Here is a 14,041-nt window from a genome sequence, read left to right as displayed (position 1 = left end):
ATAGGAATAACATTACTCAGTGGGATAAGCAGTTGAAGGAAACCAGCAGTTTGGTGGAGAAACCCCGTTCTGGTAGGCCATCAGTCAGTGATGAGTCTGTAGAGGCTATATGGGATAGCTACCTAAGGAGCCCTAAAAAATCTGTGCATGAGCCCATATCGAACTGCACTGAATAGGTATGAAACTGGGAGAGTTTTCCTTTTATTTGGTGCAGATTTCACATTTCTATCTTCTTTTGTTGCTTTCCTGTGACCCGTCAAAAGTGCACCATGACTTTACGGACACACTGTATGTGCTATCTTGTTGCAGCTATGATGAACTACTCAGAGAGCAGATGACATGCTCTGAGGGGCTGAGGGGAGGCAACAGTCCCGGTTAGCAGATCAGAGGACTGGAGCCCTGTCCCCAGCCTTACTCAGATATTTATTAGCAGTACAAATAACTCAAGGTAGCAGACAGCAGAAGTTTTCAGGGGTGAAGTAAAGGACAAAGAACATGCTGACTTCTAATCTCTGTTCTGAGACCCTAAACATTTCTGTTACTGAATCTCATCCTTCTGTTTTGCTATTTCCAGCACTCATTGTTTCCAGTACAGCTCAGAGAGGCCCCTGGACTCTTATCCACTCACGGCTTTTGCCCTACAGTGCCTTGCTGTCTCTGATTCTTCATAACATATTCCTACACCATCCCACCTGATGTAACGAAAGGCTTTGCATAAATACTGATCACAAATGAGGCTAACTTCATCCCTACCACATGTCATGTTTCCAAAATTGAGTAAGAGATATATACATTCTTTAAAAAGGGTCCTTGTAAATAACAGCGCCTCCCGCTTGGCTGAGGTTCATCCTCTCTGTGTGCATTTGCCGACCACATCAACACAAGAGACTGTGCAGGCCCTGGAAAGGGACAGTCCTCAAAGGCCAACGCTGTGGTGGCAGACAGCTGGCAAGGTAGAGCCCAGCCTGGGCAGGAGCAGGTTTTAATTTGGGTTTCCAATGAAAGTGAAGATGACTCTCACAGACACCAACCTGAGAAAAGGCTGCAAGGGCTCATGTTTCCCCCTTTCTATCGAAGTGGCCCTGCCAAGACATTCTGATGATGACATCTGTCTATCACACTTACGGAAAAGGCAGTGGGAGATCGCTGTGAACGCAGGGGCTGAATCAGACAGGGATCAAATACACTTGGGCAAGTTCTTCACATGCTGAAATGTTTAAAAGTGATCTTCAATTGAATTCAATCCAAGACGCATTTATCAAGAACTGATTATATCCAAGGAATCATCTTCATGTAACTTTTGAATCCTGAATATCAGCAAATGAACATCTTTCAATGTGGGATGGTTGATCAAACAATGAATTCATTTTATGTTTCAACTAGATAATATAAGGCTTTTCATAGATCTTGCTGCTAGATGTCACAAAGCATGCTAACAATACATTTTCATCAAACCAGTCAGCTGTGATCACAGGTATAAAGACTCTTCAGATGTCAAAAACTAGTTATAGATATGAAAGTTTCCTCTCTACTGGGCACTTTACAATGGATGAAGGGATAACCTGCAACTTTTTATTCTAAGAACCAAATTTTAATATATAACATTTCCTGCAGTTAATCTATGGGACCTGTGTATGAAGAAAGCCATGGATGCATTTGACCAAAAGTTATAGTTGGAATGGTGATGGAGGAGTTGTGAATTCATCAGTATAACTGGGGTGTCTTATGATTGAAGTGAGAACGTCATAAAGGAAGAAATGTTTGAATAAAATATCACTTAAATTATTTTTATTATATTTACCAAGAAAATGACACTGCCTTAGCAGCAAAAATGGCTGTGCATGACATGGTACATGAAAAGATGCTCTACATCATTCATCATTGGGAAGTGAAAGTTCAGGCTGCAATGGGGTACCGGCTCACAACTGTTAGAACGGCCATTATCAAAAAGAAAAGAAATAGCAAGTGCTGGTGAAGATGTGGAGAAAAAGGACCCCTTGTGCATTGTTGGTGCAGCCACTGTGGAAAACAGTATGGAGGACCCTCAAAAAATTAAAAAGTAGAACTACCATATGATCCAGCAATTACACTTCTGGGTAATCTATCGGAAGAAAACAAAAACACTAATTTGAAAAAATACATTTACCCTATGTTCATCGTAGCATTATTTACAACAGCCAAGATATGGAAGCAACCTAAGTGCTTATCACTGGATGAGTAGATTAAAAAAACTGAAATATATATATTTGCGTAAAATATGGTTAGACCTTGAGGACATTATGCTTGAGATACGAACAGACCAACATACAAATTTTTAAGTTACGAGCTGCAACTCGGTTTATATTTTTGTTCGAGATCCAAGTGAAATTCTGAAATACGAGTTGTGATTCGGGAAGCTGCCACTAGTTGGGGTGTTGGTGCATGGGTCCAGTGTCGGCAGTTAGATATACGAGTTGACTGACTTACGAGCTCGGTTACAGAAAGAACTAAATTTGTATCTCAAGGTACCACTGTACTATGTGATTTCTTTTATATGTGGAATCTAAAAATAGGTAAATAAATAAACACAATAATATAGATACAGAGAACAGGCTGGTGGTTTCCAGAGGTGGGCAGTGGGTTGAGCTGGAAAAAAAAGGGTAACATTTTTGTTGTTTGTTTGTTTAAATAAATTGAATAAAAAATAAAATACTATGGAAAGATCTCTAAGATATATTTTAAGTGATGACAGCAAGACACAGATCAGTGTACATAGTTTACTACCATTTGGGTAAAGAACAAAAATGAGGGAAGAGTATCTAACTAAAATTTTTGATCAAATAATATAGTAATCAGATATTTCATTTACTATTAATATTCTTTCCCTTGTTATAGCTTACTCCCCTTTCAAATTTGAAATCCTTTGGAAACATCTAACACTTAATTTTAAATGATTTTTATTATACAGAAGGAAATTTTAGAAAAATTTAGTTTACAAATAGAGTTTAAATTTTCTATTATTCATTAGTTCTCAAATTTACTTTTCTTGATATTTTCAACTCTCTCCAAAGCTTTAGCAGATAAAGCATCTAGCAGCAGACCTAATTGGAAATGAGTGAGCTAATAGTTCTGTTATTACTTTCATACCTCCTTTAGTTGCCAGAATATTCTATAAATGGCACGGATAGCCAGATTAGTGGGCTTGCCTAACTATACAGTGCATAAAACACTACTGTTTTAACTAAGTAATTTAGCCTTTGACTTAGCACTCAGGACACACATGCACACATTGTGTTCTCTGGAACTGAAGAGCAGTGCTTAATAGAACTTGGATGCTACATGATTCTTTATTTTTTTTATTTGTTTTATTTTTCTGAAGTTGGAAATGGGGAGGCAGTCAGACAGACTCCCGCATGCGCCTGACTGGGATCCACCTGGCATGCCCACCAGAGGGTGATGCTCTGCCCATCTGGGGCGTTGCTCTGTTGCAACCAGAGCCATTCTAGCACCTGAGGCAGAGGCCATGGAGCCATCCCCAGCACCCGGGCCAACTTTGCTCCAATGGAGCCTTGGCTGCGGAAGGGGAAGAGAGAGACAGAGAGGAAGGAGAGGGGGAGAGGTGGAAAAGCAGACGGGCACTTCTCCTGTGTGCCCTGGCTGGGAATCGAACCCAGGACTCCTGCACGCCAGGCCGACATAATTCATCTTTAAGGTGAGGTTTCGGTCTTCTCTTCTACATTAGCATTAAGAACTGTTTCTTTGTATTTTTTTCACATCTAAAAATGTCAAGAGGAAGCAATGTTTTGGAGAATGGTACTGATTTAACACCTAAGTATTATCTATTTGTTATAACTGAAGCCATAAGTATGTCAGTTGAAGGGTAAATAAATAGTCCCTTTTTTCTGAAATCTACCTGTAGCATTTAGTATAACTTTGACCTCATCAGGAATAATTGCTCTCTGGCACATTAACCCAGGAAGCCCCACCACCTCCCTGTGAGAGCAGGTAACTGTTGTCCAGAACAACCAAGCAAGATCTTGAGTAGACAAGTCCCAGAGAGGGGATAGAGATGACAAGAACCGCAGGCTTGCCTGCACTACGACTGCAGCTTGCACCTGTCTGCAGGCACAACAGAGGTAGGAATGGGAAAGAAAACAGTGAATAGAGCATGAAAACAAAGCAATCAGATCACAGAGAGTGTTCTTTTCATGATTTAACTCTAGGAACTTGTAATGCTGGTGGCCAAGGCCAGGCAGATCCACGCTGGATTGGAGCAGACATAGAGAAACCGTAGAGCCGGAAAGTGTTGGTCATTCCCGTTTAATAGAGTCTCCCAATGGTGAATAGGCACAGAGGCAGGGGAAACTGCTTCTAATGGCAGCAGGTGAACAAACAGCAAAAATGGCCCCTTGCAGTGGCAGGCAGGTAATCCGCAATCCCCCTGAGGGCAAGCACCAGTAGCCTCGTATAGGCTATGCACACATGGCTCTGCCACATGCTCACACACTAAGCAGGCAAAGTGCAAGCGAGCAAGCCTAATACAGCTGTTTTCCCAACAGAACTCCACAGAAACTATCACTAAAATGCATATTATTTCTACCAGTCACTGCTACTGTGGTTGGGGAAGTAGTAAAAAAGAAACAAAACAAAAACTTTAATAAACTTTGAGTACCTAGAAGCTTCAGGTTTTTCATCAAGATGGTGAACTAGCACAGATGAAACACAAGCAAAGCATCGATTTAACAAAAGTACAGATAATAAAAACCTGTTTGAAGGGATTCAGAAAGCGGTTTGAGCTGACCAGCCAGTGGTGGCCATGGGCAGGGGCGACCTGGGGTGGGTTGTTGCTGAGGCTCCTTTAAGGGGACAGGCTGGAGGAACGGACATTTGTTCCCCTCCTGCCTGTCCCCCGTCACCCCCTCGGACACTCCCTGCCTGCTCCTTCCCTGTGGAGGACACAGAGTTCACCTGCTCAGGTCAGGCGTTAATCAGATGTGCGAGAGTACATTCACTCCCGCCACCTTATTTTCTCTTCAATTCGAGTCTGATGGGTTATAACAGAGGGAAATGCCTCCTCCTGGGTCTGTTCTTCTTAAGAGTTTCGGGGATGAAATTCTGACCGGAGAAATCATGTCATATCTGTCCTCTGAGCAATTATTTCTCTAGAATCGAAAACGCCTGAAAATTTATCAAATATTTCATCACTAGACTTTTCTTTTCAACTGAATTAGCCTGAATGACCTTTTATAACTAAACTTTTCGGGGCTATTATTAAGTTCTTCCCTGAAAACTTTCTCATCATTCTTCCCACCATGGCTCACTACTGTGTTAAGAATGCCTGAGAGCTTTGTGTTTCACTCTGCAAATATTCCACAGTGACCGTTAAAACAAAATAGGCAGTTTGCTTCCAAGGAATGAAGCAAAACCATAAGGGAAAATTATTATATTTTTATTTGTTGCATTGATTATATTTTTTCTTGAATACAGGAAAGGCAAGAAAAACAGAAGACAGCTGAGAACTAGTTTTGGGATAAGTCAAAGAACTGAACTAAAATGATGAATTGAGGAGAAAAAAAGATGTAGCCTTTGTGACTCCTATTGAATGAAGCTGCTTCAAGTTCATTTGTGAACTCACATCTTTTAAATGAAAATCTCCACTTGCAGCAGTGATATGATGCAATCTTTGTTCAAGGGGATTTGGTCATCATAAAGGCTGGACTAGGGCAGCCCAACTCACGTCACTTCCCTTCAGCATACTTTGTGTGAAATAACGTCTTTGATGGAAGTTTTACCTTGACGGTGAAGCGTTTTTTCTTTGGTGGAGTCCAAACCATGCCCGTTGAATGAATGAAAGCACGCAAAGGGGTTAAGGAAGTCACCAGCACATATGCTTTCAGAATCACAGAGAGATCTCCGGCTCTAAAGATTGTTTCCTGTGGAGCAAGGACTGTTGTTTGATTCCTAAAAAACAAAACAACACAGTCAATGTCCCACAATGTCGGGTGAGTATGTAATTTGTAAATTACTACAAAGCTTTGTACACTCATATATCCTTTGTTGGACCCCGGCCTTCAGTGTTTGGGTTTCCTTCAACAATTATACTATTAGCATCATTACCAGGATATCCACAGAGACAGAGAAAAGGGATCAAATTAATGAGTTCTCCACTCAGGAAGGTTTAATCAAAATATTTTTAGAAAGAAGTTACAAAACTAGTAACTAAATTAAAGTTTAATGATTTAAAAATTTTAAATTAGTTACTTATAGTAAAAAAAAGTGGTAGAAATTATAGTTTAGGAAACAGTGAACACCTGAAATTTTCCGGCTTTGGCCTTGCCTGCCTTGACTCTGTCTTTTCCTCGACAAAGAAAGATGTTAAGTTTCTCAATAGTGGTCAGGTCACCAAAAATATGCCAAAAAACTTTTTCTGCTAGTTTGTTTCTATCTAATAACCCTCACCACAAACAATTAGGAGTTAATATAAGGCATGAAATACCAGGAAAATACTTTAGTCTACAAAGGAAAATAACACTAATGCTTTATGATGAAACAACTATACTTTCCTCAGTTTTGGTAGCAACATGTGTAACTGTTTTCTTTTCTGCACCATATTTCTATATTCAAAATGTCTCTGCTTGATCAATGAGAAGATTGTGCTATTTCAACTTCTGAAGTCTCCGTAAGCAAACCATGCATATGATTCTTCAATAAATACTATTAACTGTGGAAATACTACCTGATACTTATAAAATTAAATGAGGAAATCTATTTGCAACTTGAATAAGATAATTAAAATATCTTAATTAATCTACTTTACAGACTCTTTTCCCTGGAGGAAATGTGAAGAATGTGGTACCTACCCCAAGTTGTTTCTTAGGTCCTGGGAATCATAAAAAAAAACAAAAAAAAACACTAAAAAAAAATCCATTTGGCCATCTTCACAGACTAAGTCAATGCCACTTGAGTATAAAATGGAAGTTAAAATATTATAGTTTCACATTTTCAAGATTTTAAATTCAATTTACATTTATGTGACTTTCTAGCTAAGAGTCCTATTTACCCAAATGTTTATTCTATGGCAGGCAAGGTTTGAATTAGTCTGGAAGAAAATCATTGATGGCATTCTTTATTAAAAAGAGATAGCCAAAAATGTATGCGACAGATCTAATAATTCAAACGTGCAAAACCCGTTAGGTCTGTTCACTTTTCTCTTGTTAGCGGTCTCATAAAATGCACACTGGATATAACCATTCAAATGATTCACTTACAGCTGTTCCTGTCTCCAGGCCCACGGTTTCCACATATGTGGCCTCGCTGTTTTGGGAAGGTGACTCCAAGTACTGCGCTGGAATTGTGTGCTCTGGTTCAAACACACAGAGGGGCTCACCAGAAGTCGCAGTTCTGAAAGGATTCAGAAGAGCACAAGACAGTCATTCTATTCTTCCTTCTGTAATTGCTTCCCAAACAGAGTCAGCTGTGTTGAACTACCTTCAGCCAGTAGCATGTTATTCTGCCACAGATTAGGAAAACAAGTGCAATAACTGATTTCATTTCTTCTTGCTTAAAAAGGGTGAGAAAGACATGATGTCTCCAACTGCCTTGCACCAAGAAGCTCTATCTGCCACAGATCTAAGAGAGAACAGTCTCAGCAGGAAGGTAGCTGCAAAGCTGCACTTGTTTTCAATGGGAATATTATGTAGACAATTTGAATTGGTTTCCTGACAATGCAGTCCTTTGTATGCTAGAATTTGTCAAGATCTAACAACAGTGCTTTATTATATATTTTGTAAGATGTTATTTGTTGGGTTTTTGAATTATATAAAAGTAAAGACCAATAATAGTTACTTCAAAACACTGATATTGATATTTTTTTAAAAATAGATGTGTGTACGTAATCTTTAAAATATCAAGGTGTACATTCAGAAAGCAATCAAATGAAAAAGCATCTAGTGATCACTCCCATCTAGGACCTCTCCCCAAAGCCAAAGCTTACATATTCACTTTACCATCTAGATAAGCAGAAAATTGTACATGCTAAGATGAATCATCAGTAAGAGGCACATGATTCTTCAATATATAAATGGAAATAAATGTCAATATGTCTACACAAACCTATTTATGTAGACACAGATGGACCCCAACTTATGATTTTTTGACTTGATGATGGTGTGAAAGAAATACGCATTCAGTAGAAACCATACTCTGAATATTTTTCTTCTTTTCCAAGTGACAAGAGGGGAGATAGGAGACAACTCCCATATGCACCCCTAGCAATCCTGTCTGGGGCAGATGCTCTGCCCATCTAGGGCATGCTTACAACCAACCTATTTTTAGCACCTGAGGTGGAGGTTCCATGGAGCCATCCTTAGTGCCGGGGGCAAATGTGCTCCAACCAATCGAGCCATGGCTGTGGGAGGGAAAGAAAGAAAGAAAGAAAGAAAGAAAGAAAGAAAGAAAGAAAGAAAGAAAGAAAGAAAGAAAGAAAGAAAGAAAGAAAGAAAGAAAGAGAGAAAGAGGAGGTTGGAGAAGTAGATGGTCGCTTCTCCTGTGTGACCTGACCAGGAATTGAACCCAGGACATCCACATGCTGAGCCAATGTTCTACCACTGAGCCAACCAGCCAGGACCCATACTTTGAATTTTGAACCTTGATCTTTGCCCAGGCTAGAGGTATGAGATACAATACCTTCTGTGATGCCGAGCAGTGACAACAACCTGCAGCTGCAAATCAGCCCCACCATCACAGCACTTTAGAGTGCAACCAATAAATACTCTATAGTGTATTCATTGTGTTAGATGATTTTGCCCAACTTTAGGCTAATGTAAGTGTTCTTAGCACATTGAAACTAGACTATGATGTTCGGTAGATTAAATGTATTAAATGTACTTTTAGTACATCCTATGTTGAGGAACATCCGTATTTCTCCTTTTTAAGTTTTCCCGCAGAGATGATCTGCTCTAGTGTGTCATTTAAGGACACCATTTCCTTTTTTATTTTCTGTCAGTAAGATTTATCCATGGATATCATTGGAGTGTTAAAATCCTTTACTATGAGTGTATTGGTGTCGATGTCTTCCTCTATGTCCATCAAGATTTGCTTTACACATTTAGGTGCTCCTATGTTAAATGCATAATGTTTACAAGGGTTAAATGCTCTTATTGGATTGCTCCCTTCATCATTACCTAGTGCCCTTCTTTGTCATTGTTTTAAAGTCTATTTTGTCAGATGCTGTGTCCACCTGGGAGGCTGGTGGCAGGCACTGAGGCAGCAACAGTGGGAGACCCTGGTGAAGGGGCTGCAGGCATGGGTTGCATCAGCACTGCTCTGCAGGGCCTGGCTGGGCTCGTGACTGCTGGTACTTGGCCATGATCATGGGCTCCCAGGGCAGGCAGAATGGCCCCCCACCTAGGGCAGTGGGAGAGACAGCTTAGTCCAGGATGCTGGAGAAGCAGCATGGCAGTTTCTCACGCATCCCAGATGTTGATCATCTTTCTGAAGTAGAACCTCCATGGCCTGAATACTTTTTGGAATCATTTTGAGCCAAACATCTTTATAATAAAAAGATAACCACATCCAGATGGTTGGAAAACTGAAGCAGAACTTATTATTGGCATGTCTGCTGATTAGTTCTGTGACTGTGTTTTACTTAGGCCAATGTGCCATGAAATGCCATCACCAAACAGAATAATGAGGTCAACCCCTCAAATTGGTGATTATAAAGACCACTCTGAAAACTGGCCTGGGCATCAAAGCCAACAAAGCCTTTAATTTTTAAAGAAGGCATGCTTCAGAGGGGAACTACACTCATGAGGGCCATGTTGGATGCACATCCTGATATTCACTGTGGAGAGAAAACTGGGGTCATTCCCCAAATCCTCGCCTTGAAGCAGATGTGGTCACAGTTAAGTAAAGAGAAAATATACTTGGATGAGGCTGGTGTCAATGATGAAGTGCTAGATTCTGCCACGGAAGTGTTCTTATTAGAAATTGTTAAGCATGAGAAGCCAGCTCCTTATTTATATAATAAACAATAAAGATCCTTTTGCTCTGAAATCCTTAACTTACCTTTAAGCTTTGACATTTTAATTATGATGTGTCTTGGTGTGGGCCTCTTTGGGTTCATCTTATTTGGGACTGTCTGTGCTTCCTGGACTTGTGTGTCTTTTTCCTTCACTAGGTTAGTGAAGTTTTCAGTCATTATTTTTTCAAATAGTTTCTTGATCCTTTGCTCTCTGTCTTCCCCTTCTGGTAATCTGTATGTGGATGCTGTTACTCTTCATGCTGTCCTAAAAATCCCTTGAACAATCCTCATTCCTCTGAATTATTTTTTCTTTCTTCTGCTCTGATTGGGTCTTTTTTTCTACCTTGTCTTCCAAACTGCTGATTCTATCTTCCATGTCATCTAATCTACTGTTTATTCCTTCTAGTGGAATACTAGAAGAAATGTCAGATAGTAAATTCTTCATTTCTGATTGGTCCTTTTTTATGGTTTCTATGTCCTTTTTTATGGTGTTATGGTTCTCACTTTGTTCTTTGAGCATCCATATAACCATTACTTTGAACTCTATATCTGATAAATTGCTTGCCTCTGTTTCATGTAGCTGTTTTTCTGAAGATTTATTCTGTTATTTCATTTGGGGCCTGCTTTTTGTCTCCCCATTTTAACTGCCAATTTGTGTTTGTTTCTATGTAATAGGTAGACATGTTATGTCTTCCAGTTTCCATGAAGTAGCTTTAATGTAGTAAGTGTCCTGTGGGGTCCAGTGGTGCCGTTTCATTGATCACCTAAGCTGGGTGCTCCAGGAATGTCCCTTGTGTGAGTTATGTGGGCCTTCCTGTTGTAATTGAGGTTGACTACTATTGGCACATTTATGCCTGGGATCAACCCAGGCTGGCTGACTATGAAGCTGAACTCATGGTGTATGAACTGCTGTGCAGGTGCTTACCACATGAAGCAGAATTCAACTCAGCAGGGTTTGCTGCCTGATGAGATCTCCCTTTGGATATGCTGCTTGTGAAGCTTATTGAATCCTGCTCTGATGTTGTCTGAACCTGACCACGGAGTTTGTTGGCTCTGGGCCTCTTGTGAGGGACTCTGGTGCAGATCAATGCAATTATCCTTCAGCAGCCTCTTTGGAACTACACCCAGTTGTGGCTACTTCTGCATGTGAGAAGGACCAAGCTGTGTACCAAAGCCAGCTTTTACCAGTACTGGACCTGGGGGCAGGTCAACAAAAGTCCCAAGGCACCCCTAGATCCGCCCTCAGCTGCCTCCACCTGCCAGCTGCCTGTTCGGCTCAGTCACTGAAAGAATCTCCGGCTGTCCTCCTCAGCAGGGTGTGAGCTCCACAGGGTGGGGCGAGAGGGAGTTTTGAAGGCGGGGCTATTGCTTTCCCCAGGCTGATGCAGAAAGGAAGAGAGTGCTCCACTCAAGAAAGATGGCATCTTTGGTATGACAGAATGACTCAGCACAGGGATCCTGGCAGCTGTCCCTTCAGCTCTTTCCCCAGAGCTACAAACCCCAAACTCTCCTCTCAGGACTCTTATTTATGTACTCCGCCCTTCCTTCACTGGAGCTCAGGGTGAGTGGCTGCAAATGAAAATTTGTGTGCTAGCCCTTTAAGAGGAGCATGTGTCTTCAGCAGACTCCTGTCTGTGCCTGGCAGACAGAAACCCTGCTGCTTTTCACAGCCAGGTGTCCTGTGGGTATGTATTCCTGGCTCTGGTGCTCTGGGCTGGGGAGCCTGGCTTGGGGTTTAGACCTCACACTTCTCCAGGGAACACCCCGACACACACACACACAGCTGAGATATCCCTCCAGAACCTCAGGTGTTTCCCGTGGGATCGAAGCCAGCCCTTTTCACGTCTCTCTCCACCCTTCCTCCCAGTCTCGACTGGCTCCTTCCATAAATCCTTGGTTCTCGGTTAGAAGACTCCTCTCCAGCTCGTCTTCAGGTGCTCATGCAGGTTACTTCTTCTGTAATCTAGTTGTAATTCCAGGTTGGTCCCGGGAGGAGGTGGGTGCAGCTTCTACCTACTCCACTGCTATCATGGATCCCTTGTAATGTTTTTTTTTCCTTTTACTGTTTCAAAAATACCACCTATGGTGCTGTACTTTTACAAGTTTATCTAGGGGCAATTCTAATCTGCATGCCTAATTGCCAGATCAAGGAGTAAATGTGTTGTGAGTTTGACAGACCTTACTAGATTGGCTTCCAAAAAAGTCGCTGTGATTTCCACTTTCTTCAGGGGCCTATGAGAGCTGTTTTCTCGCTGCCTGGTCATAGTGCTTTAAATTCTACAATTTATCTTGCTCTCCAAATGGAACAAAGCCTTTAAATTGTTTTCCCCCAGTGCACATTTCATCAATACTAACATAGTCTAATTTAAAGCACTTCACACTCTTAAGTAAAGGTCAGCAGAAGTCAAGCTGTTCAATGTATTCCCATATCTCATTATTTAGCACAGTGTGATCTTTCTCCAAAAAGCGATAGCCTATTTATAAGGCTGCCTTTCTAATGACGTTGTAACGTATCTTAAGAAAAATATTCAAAACTGCTTGTTTCTGGAGGTAACCAAAGCAGAGTCATTAAGGTAATTTCTTTTCTTAGTAATCAGCCTTAAAAAGAGCTGAAGTATTTACATAATCCTTTAGATTTTTAGTAAGAAAATAAGTGTTTTTCCACTGGACTTAATTTTGTAGGTTAAATTGGCAGGAAGAAAATACATGTTCTTTTTTCACTAAATAGACATTTTCTGGAATTTACTACCAGGAAAAATTTTGTCTCTCCTGAAGCGCTAATTTGTAGCCTTCTGTGTGTAACAAGAGCTCAGTGTAATATACTCTGATTTCTCTCTACCTTGACTGACAAGAAGCCAAAGAGCCACCTGAAGCCCAGGCAGATAGCTGGCCTTTGAGGAACCAGACCTAGTAAGTGCTTTGCCATGGTAGTATTGGTAATTTTGAGGAAGTAATCAGCAAATATGTCAAAAGAGTAAACAATTTTATGTCACTTTTTTGGTTCAGTTCAAGTGGAGAAGCTTATGCCTTGTAACTGAAGGAATCCCTTATAAGAATTGCAAAGAATATGTCAGATTTCCATATCCGCCCCTAAAACTGTAAACAATGAAATTAAATATTGATCGATGTAGTTTTTACCCTTTGTGATATATATATATGTATATATTAGTCTTCCTATTATATTATTTGAGATTTGGAGGTTACATTTAATCATTTCAAGCAAACAAACAAACAAACAAAACTCTGTAATTACATGTCCCCTGACATCTAAAATCATTGCCATTTTCCTTGATTAAAGCCAAACATTAAAAATAAGCTTCATTAATCCCTTTAAAAGGCTGTAACTGCCCCTTATGGAGCTCTTACGAGTCATTATGGAAACATTAATACCGTAGCAAGGTCCTTATTTAACCGAGTCAAATGTTTGTCAGCAGTCACCATTCAGTTTATCTTTCATTTGGGGTATTCATCATGGGCTCTCTCAATAGTCCAGCCCAATCCACTTGTCTCGTCATTGAATTCTTCTGCCTCGGGCACGCAGAGCCTAGAAATCTGTCAATGATGCCCAAACTAGCTTTTGTTTTTGGAAGGAATTTGGGAGATGAGGTTGTATGATGTAAACAGTCTTCAAATGGCCTTATAATTCATTAACACATTTGTTAAATGTTTTCAGAAAGTATTTAAATATGAAGGGCTTAGCATGTGACTTCAGGGTTTTCCTACCCCATACTATGAGCACCGAATGGGTAGCAAATACAGATGTAAAATATTATAGAAACTTTTATTTATAGACTACTCTTAGCTTATTTTAAAGAGCACTGAAGCTTATAACTTTAGTATTTATCCAGAATAAAAATAAACAATTTGTTAAGAATACATGAAGACTGCTTTTTTTTTTTTTTTTTTTTAAGTGAGCGAGAAAGACAGAGACAGGGACAGAGGCAGAGAAGAAGGGAGAGAAGCCTGCTTTTATTGTGCCTTCTAATATCCGGTCAGCCAGACACTGAGTACCTGCTAACTACGGTGCAGTTTTATGAAGAA

The 14,041-nt window shown here is 40.4% G+C and overlaps 1 protein-coding gene across 1 annotated transcript in view; it reads right to left on the bottom strand.

Moving 5' to 3' along the window:
• Positions 1-14,041, bottom strand: part of CPED1 (cadherin like and PC-esterase domain containing 1) — a 330,727-nt gene that overhangs the window by 206,174 nt on the left and 110,512 nt on the right. The window contains exons 5-6 of the mRNA XM_066262182.1: positions 7,248-7,380; positions 5,772-5,940 (exon numbers count right to left, since the gene is read on the bottom strand). Of these exons, the coding sequence (XP_066118279.1) occupies positions 5,772-5,940; positions 7,248-7,380 (302 nt within the window). The remainder of the gene's footprint in view (positions 1-5,771; positions 5,941-7,247; positions 7,381-14,041) is intronic.

Source organism: Saccopteryx bilineata, chromosome 2 (assembly GCF_036850765.1).
Source record: "Saccopteryx bilineata isolate mSacBil1 chromosome 2, mSacBil1_pri_phased_curated, whole genome shotgun sequence".
NCBI lineage: Eukaryota > Metazoa > Chordata > Mammalia > Chiroptera > Emballonuridae > Saccopteryx > Saccopteryx bilineata.
The sequence above is the reverse complement of the archived record's forward strand: the minus strand, read 5'-3'. Positions and strand labels throughout refer to the sequence as shown.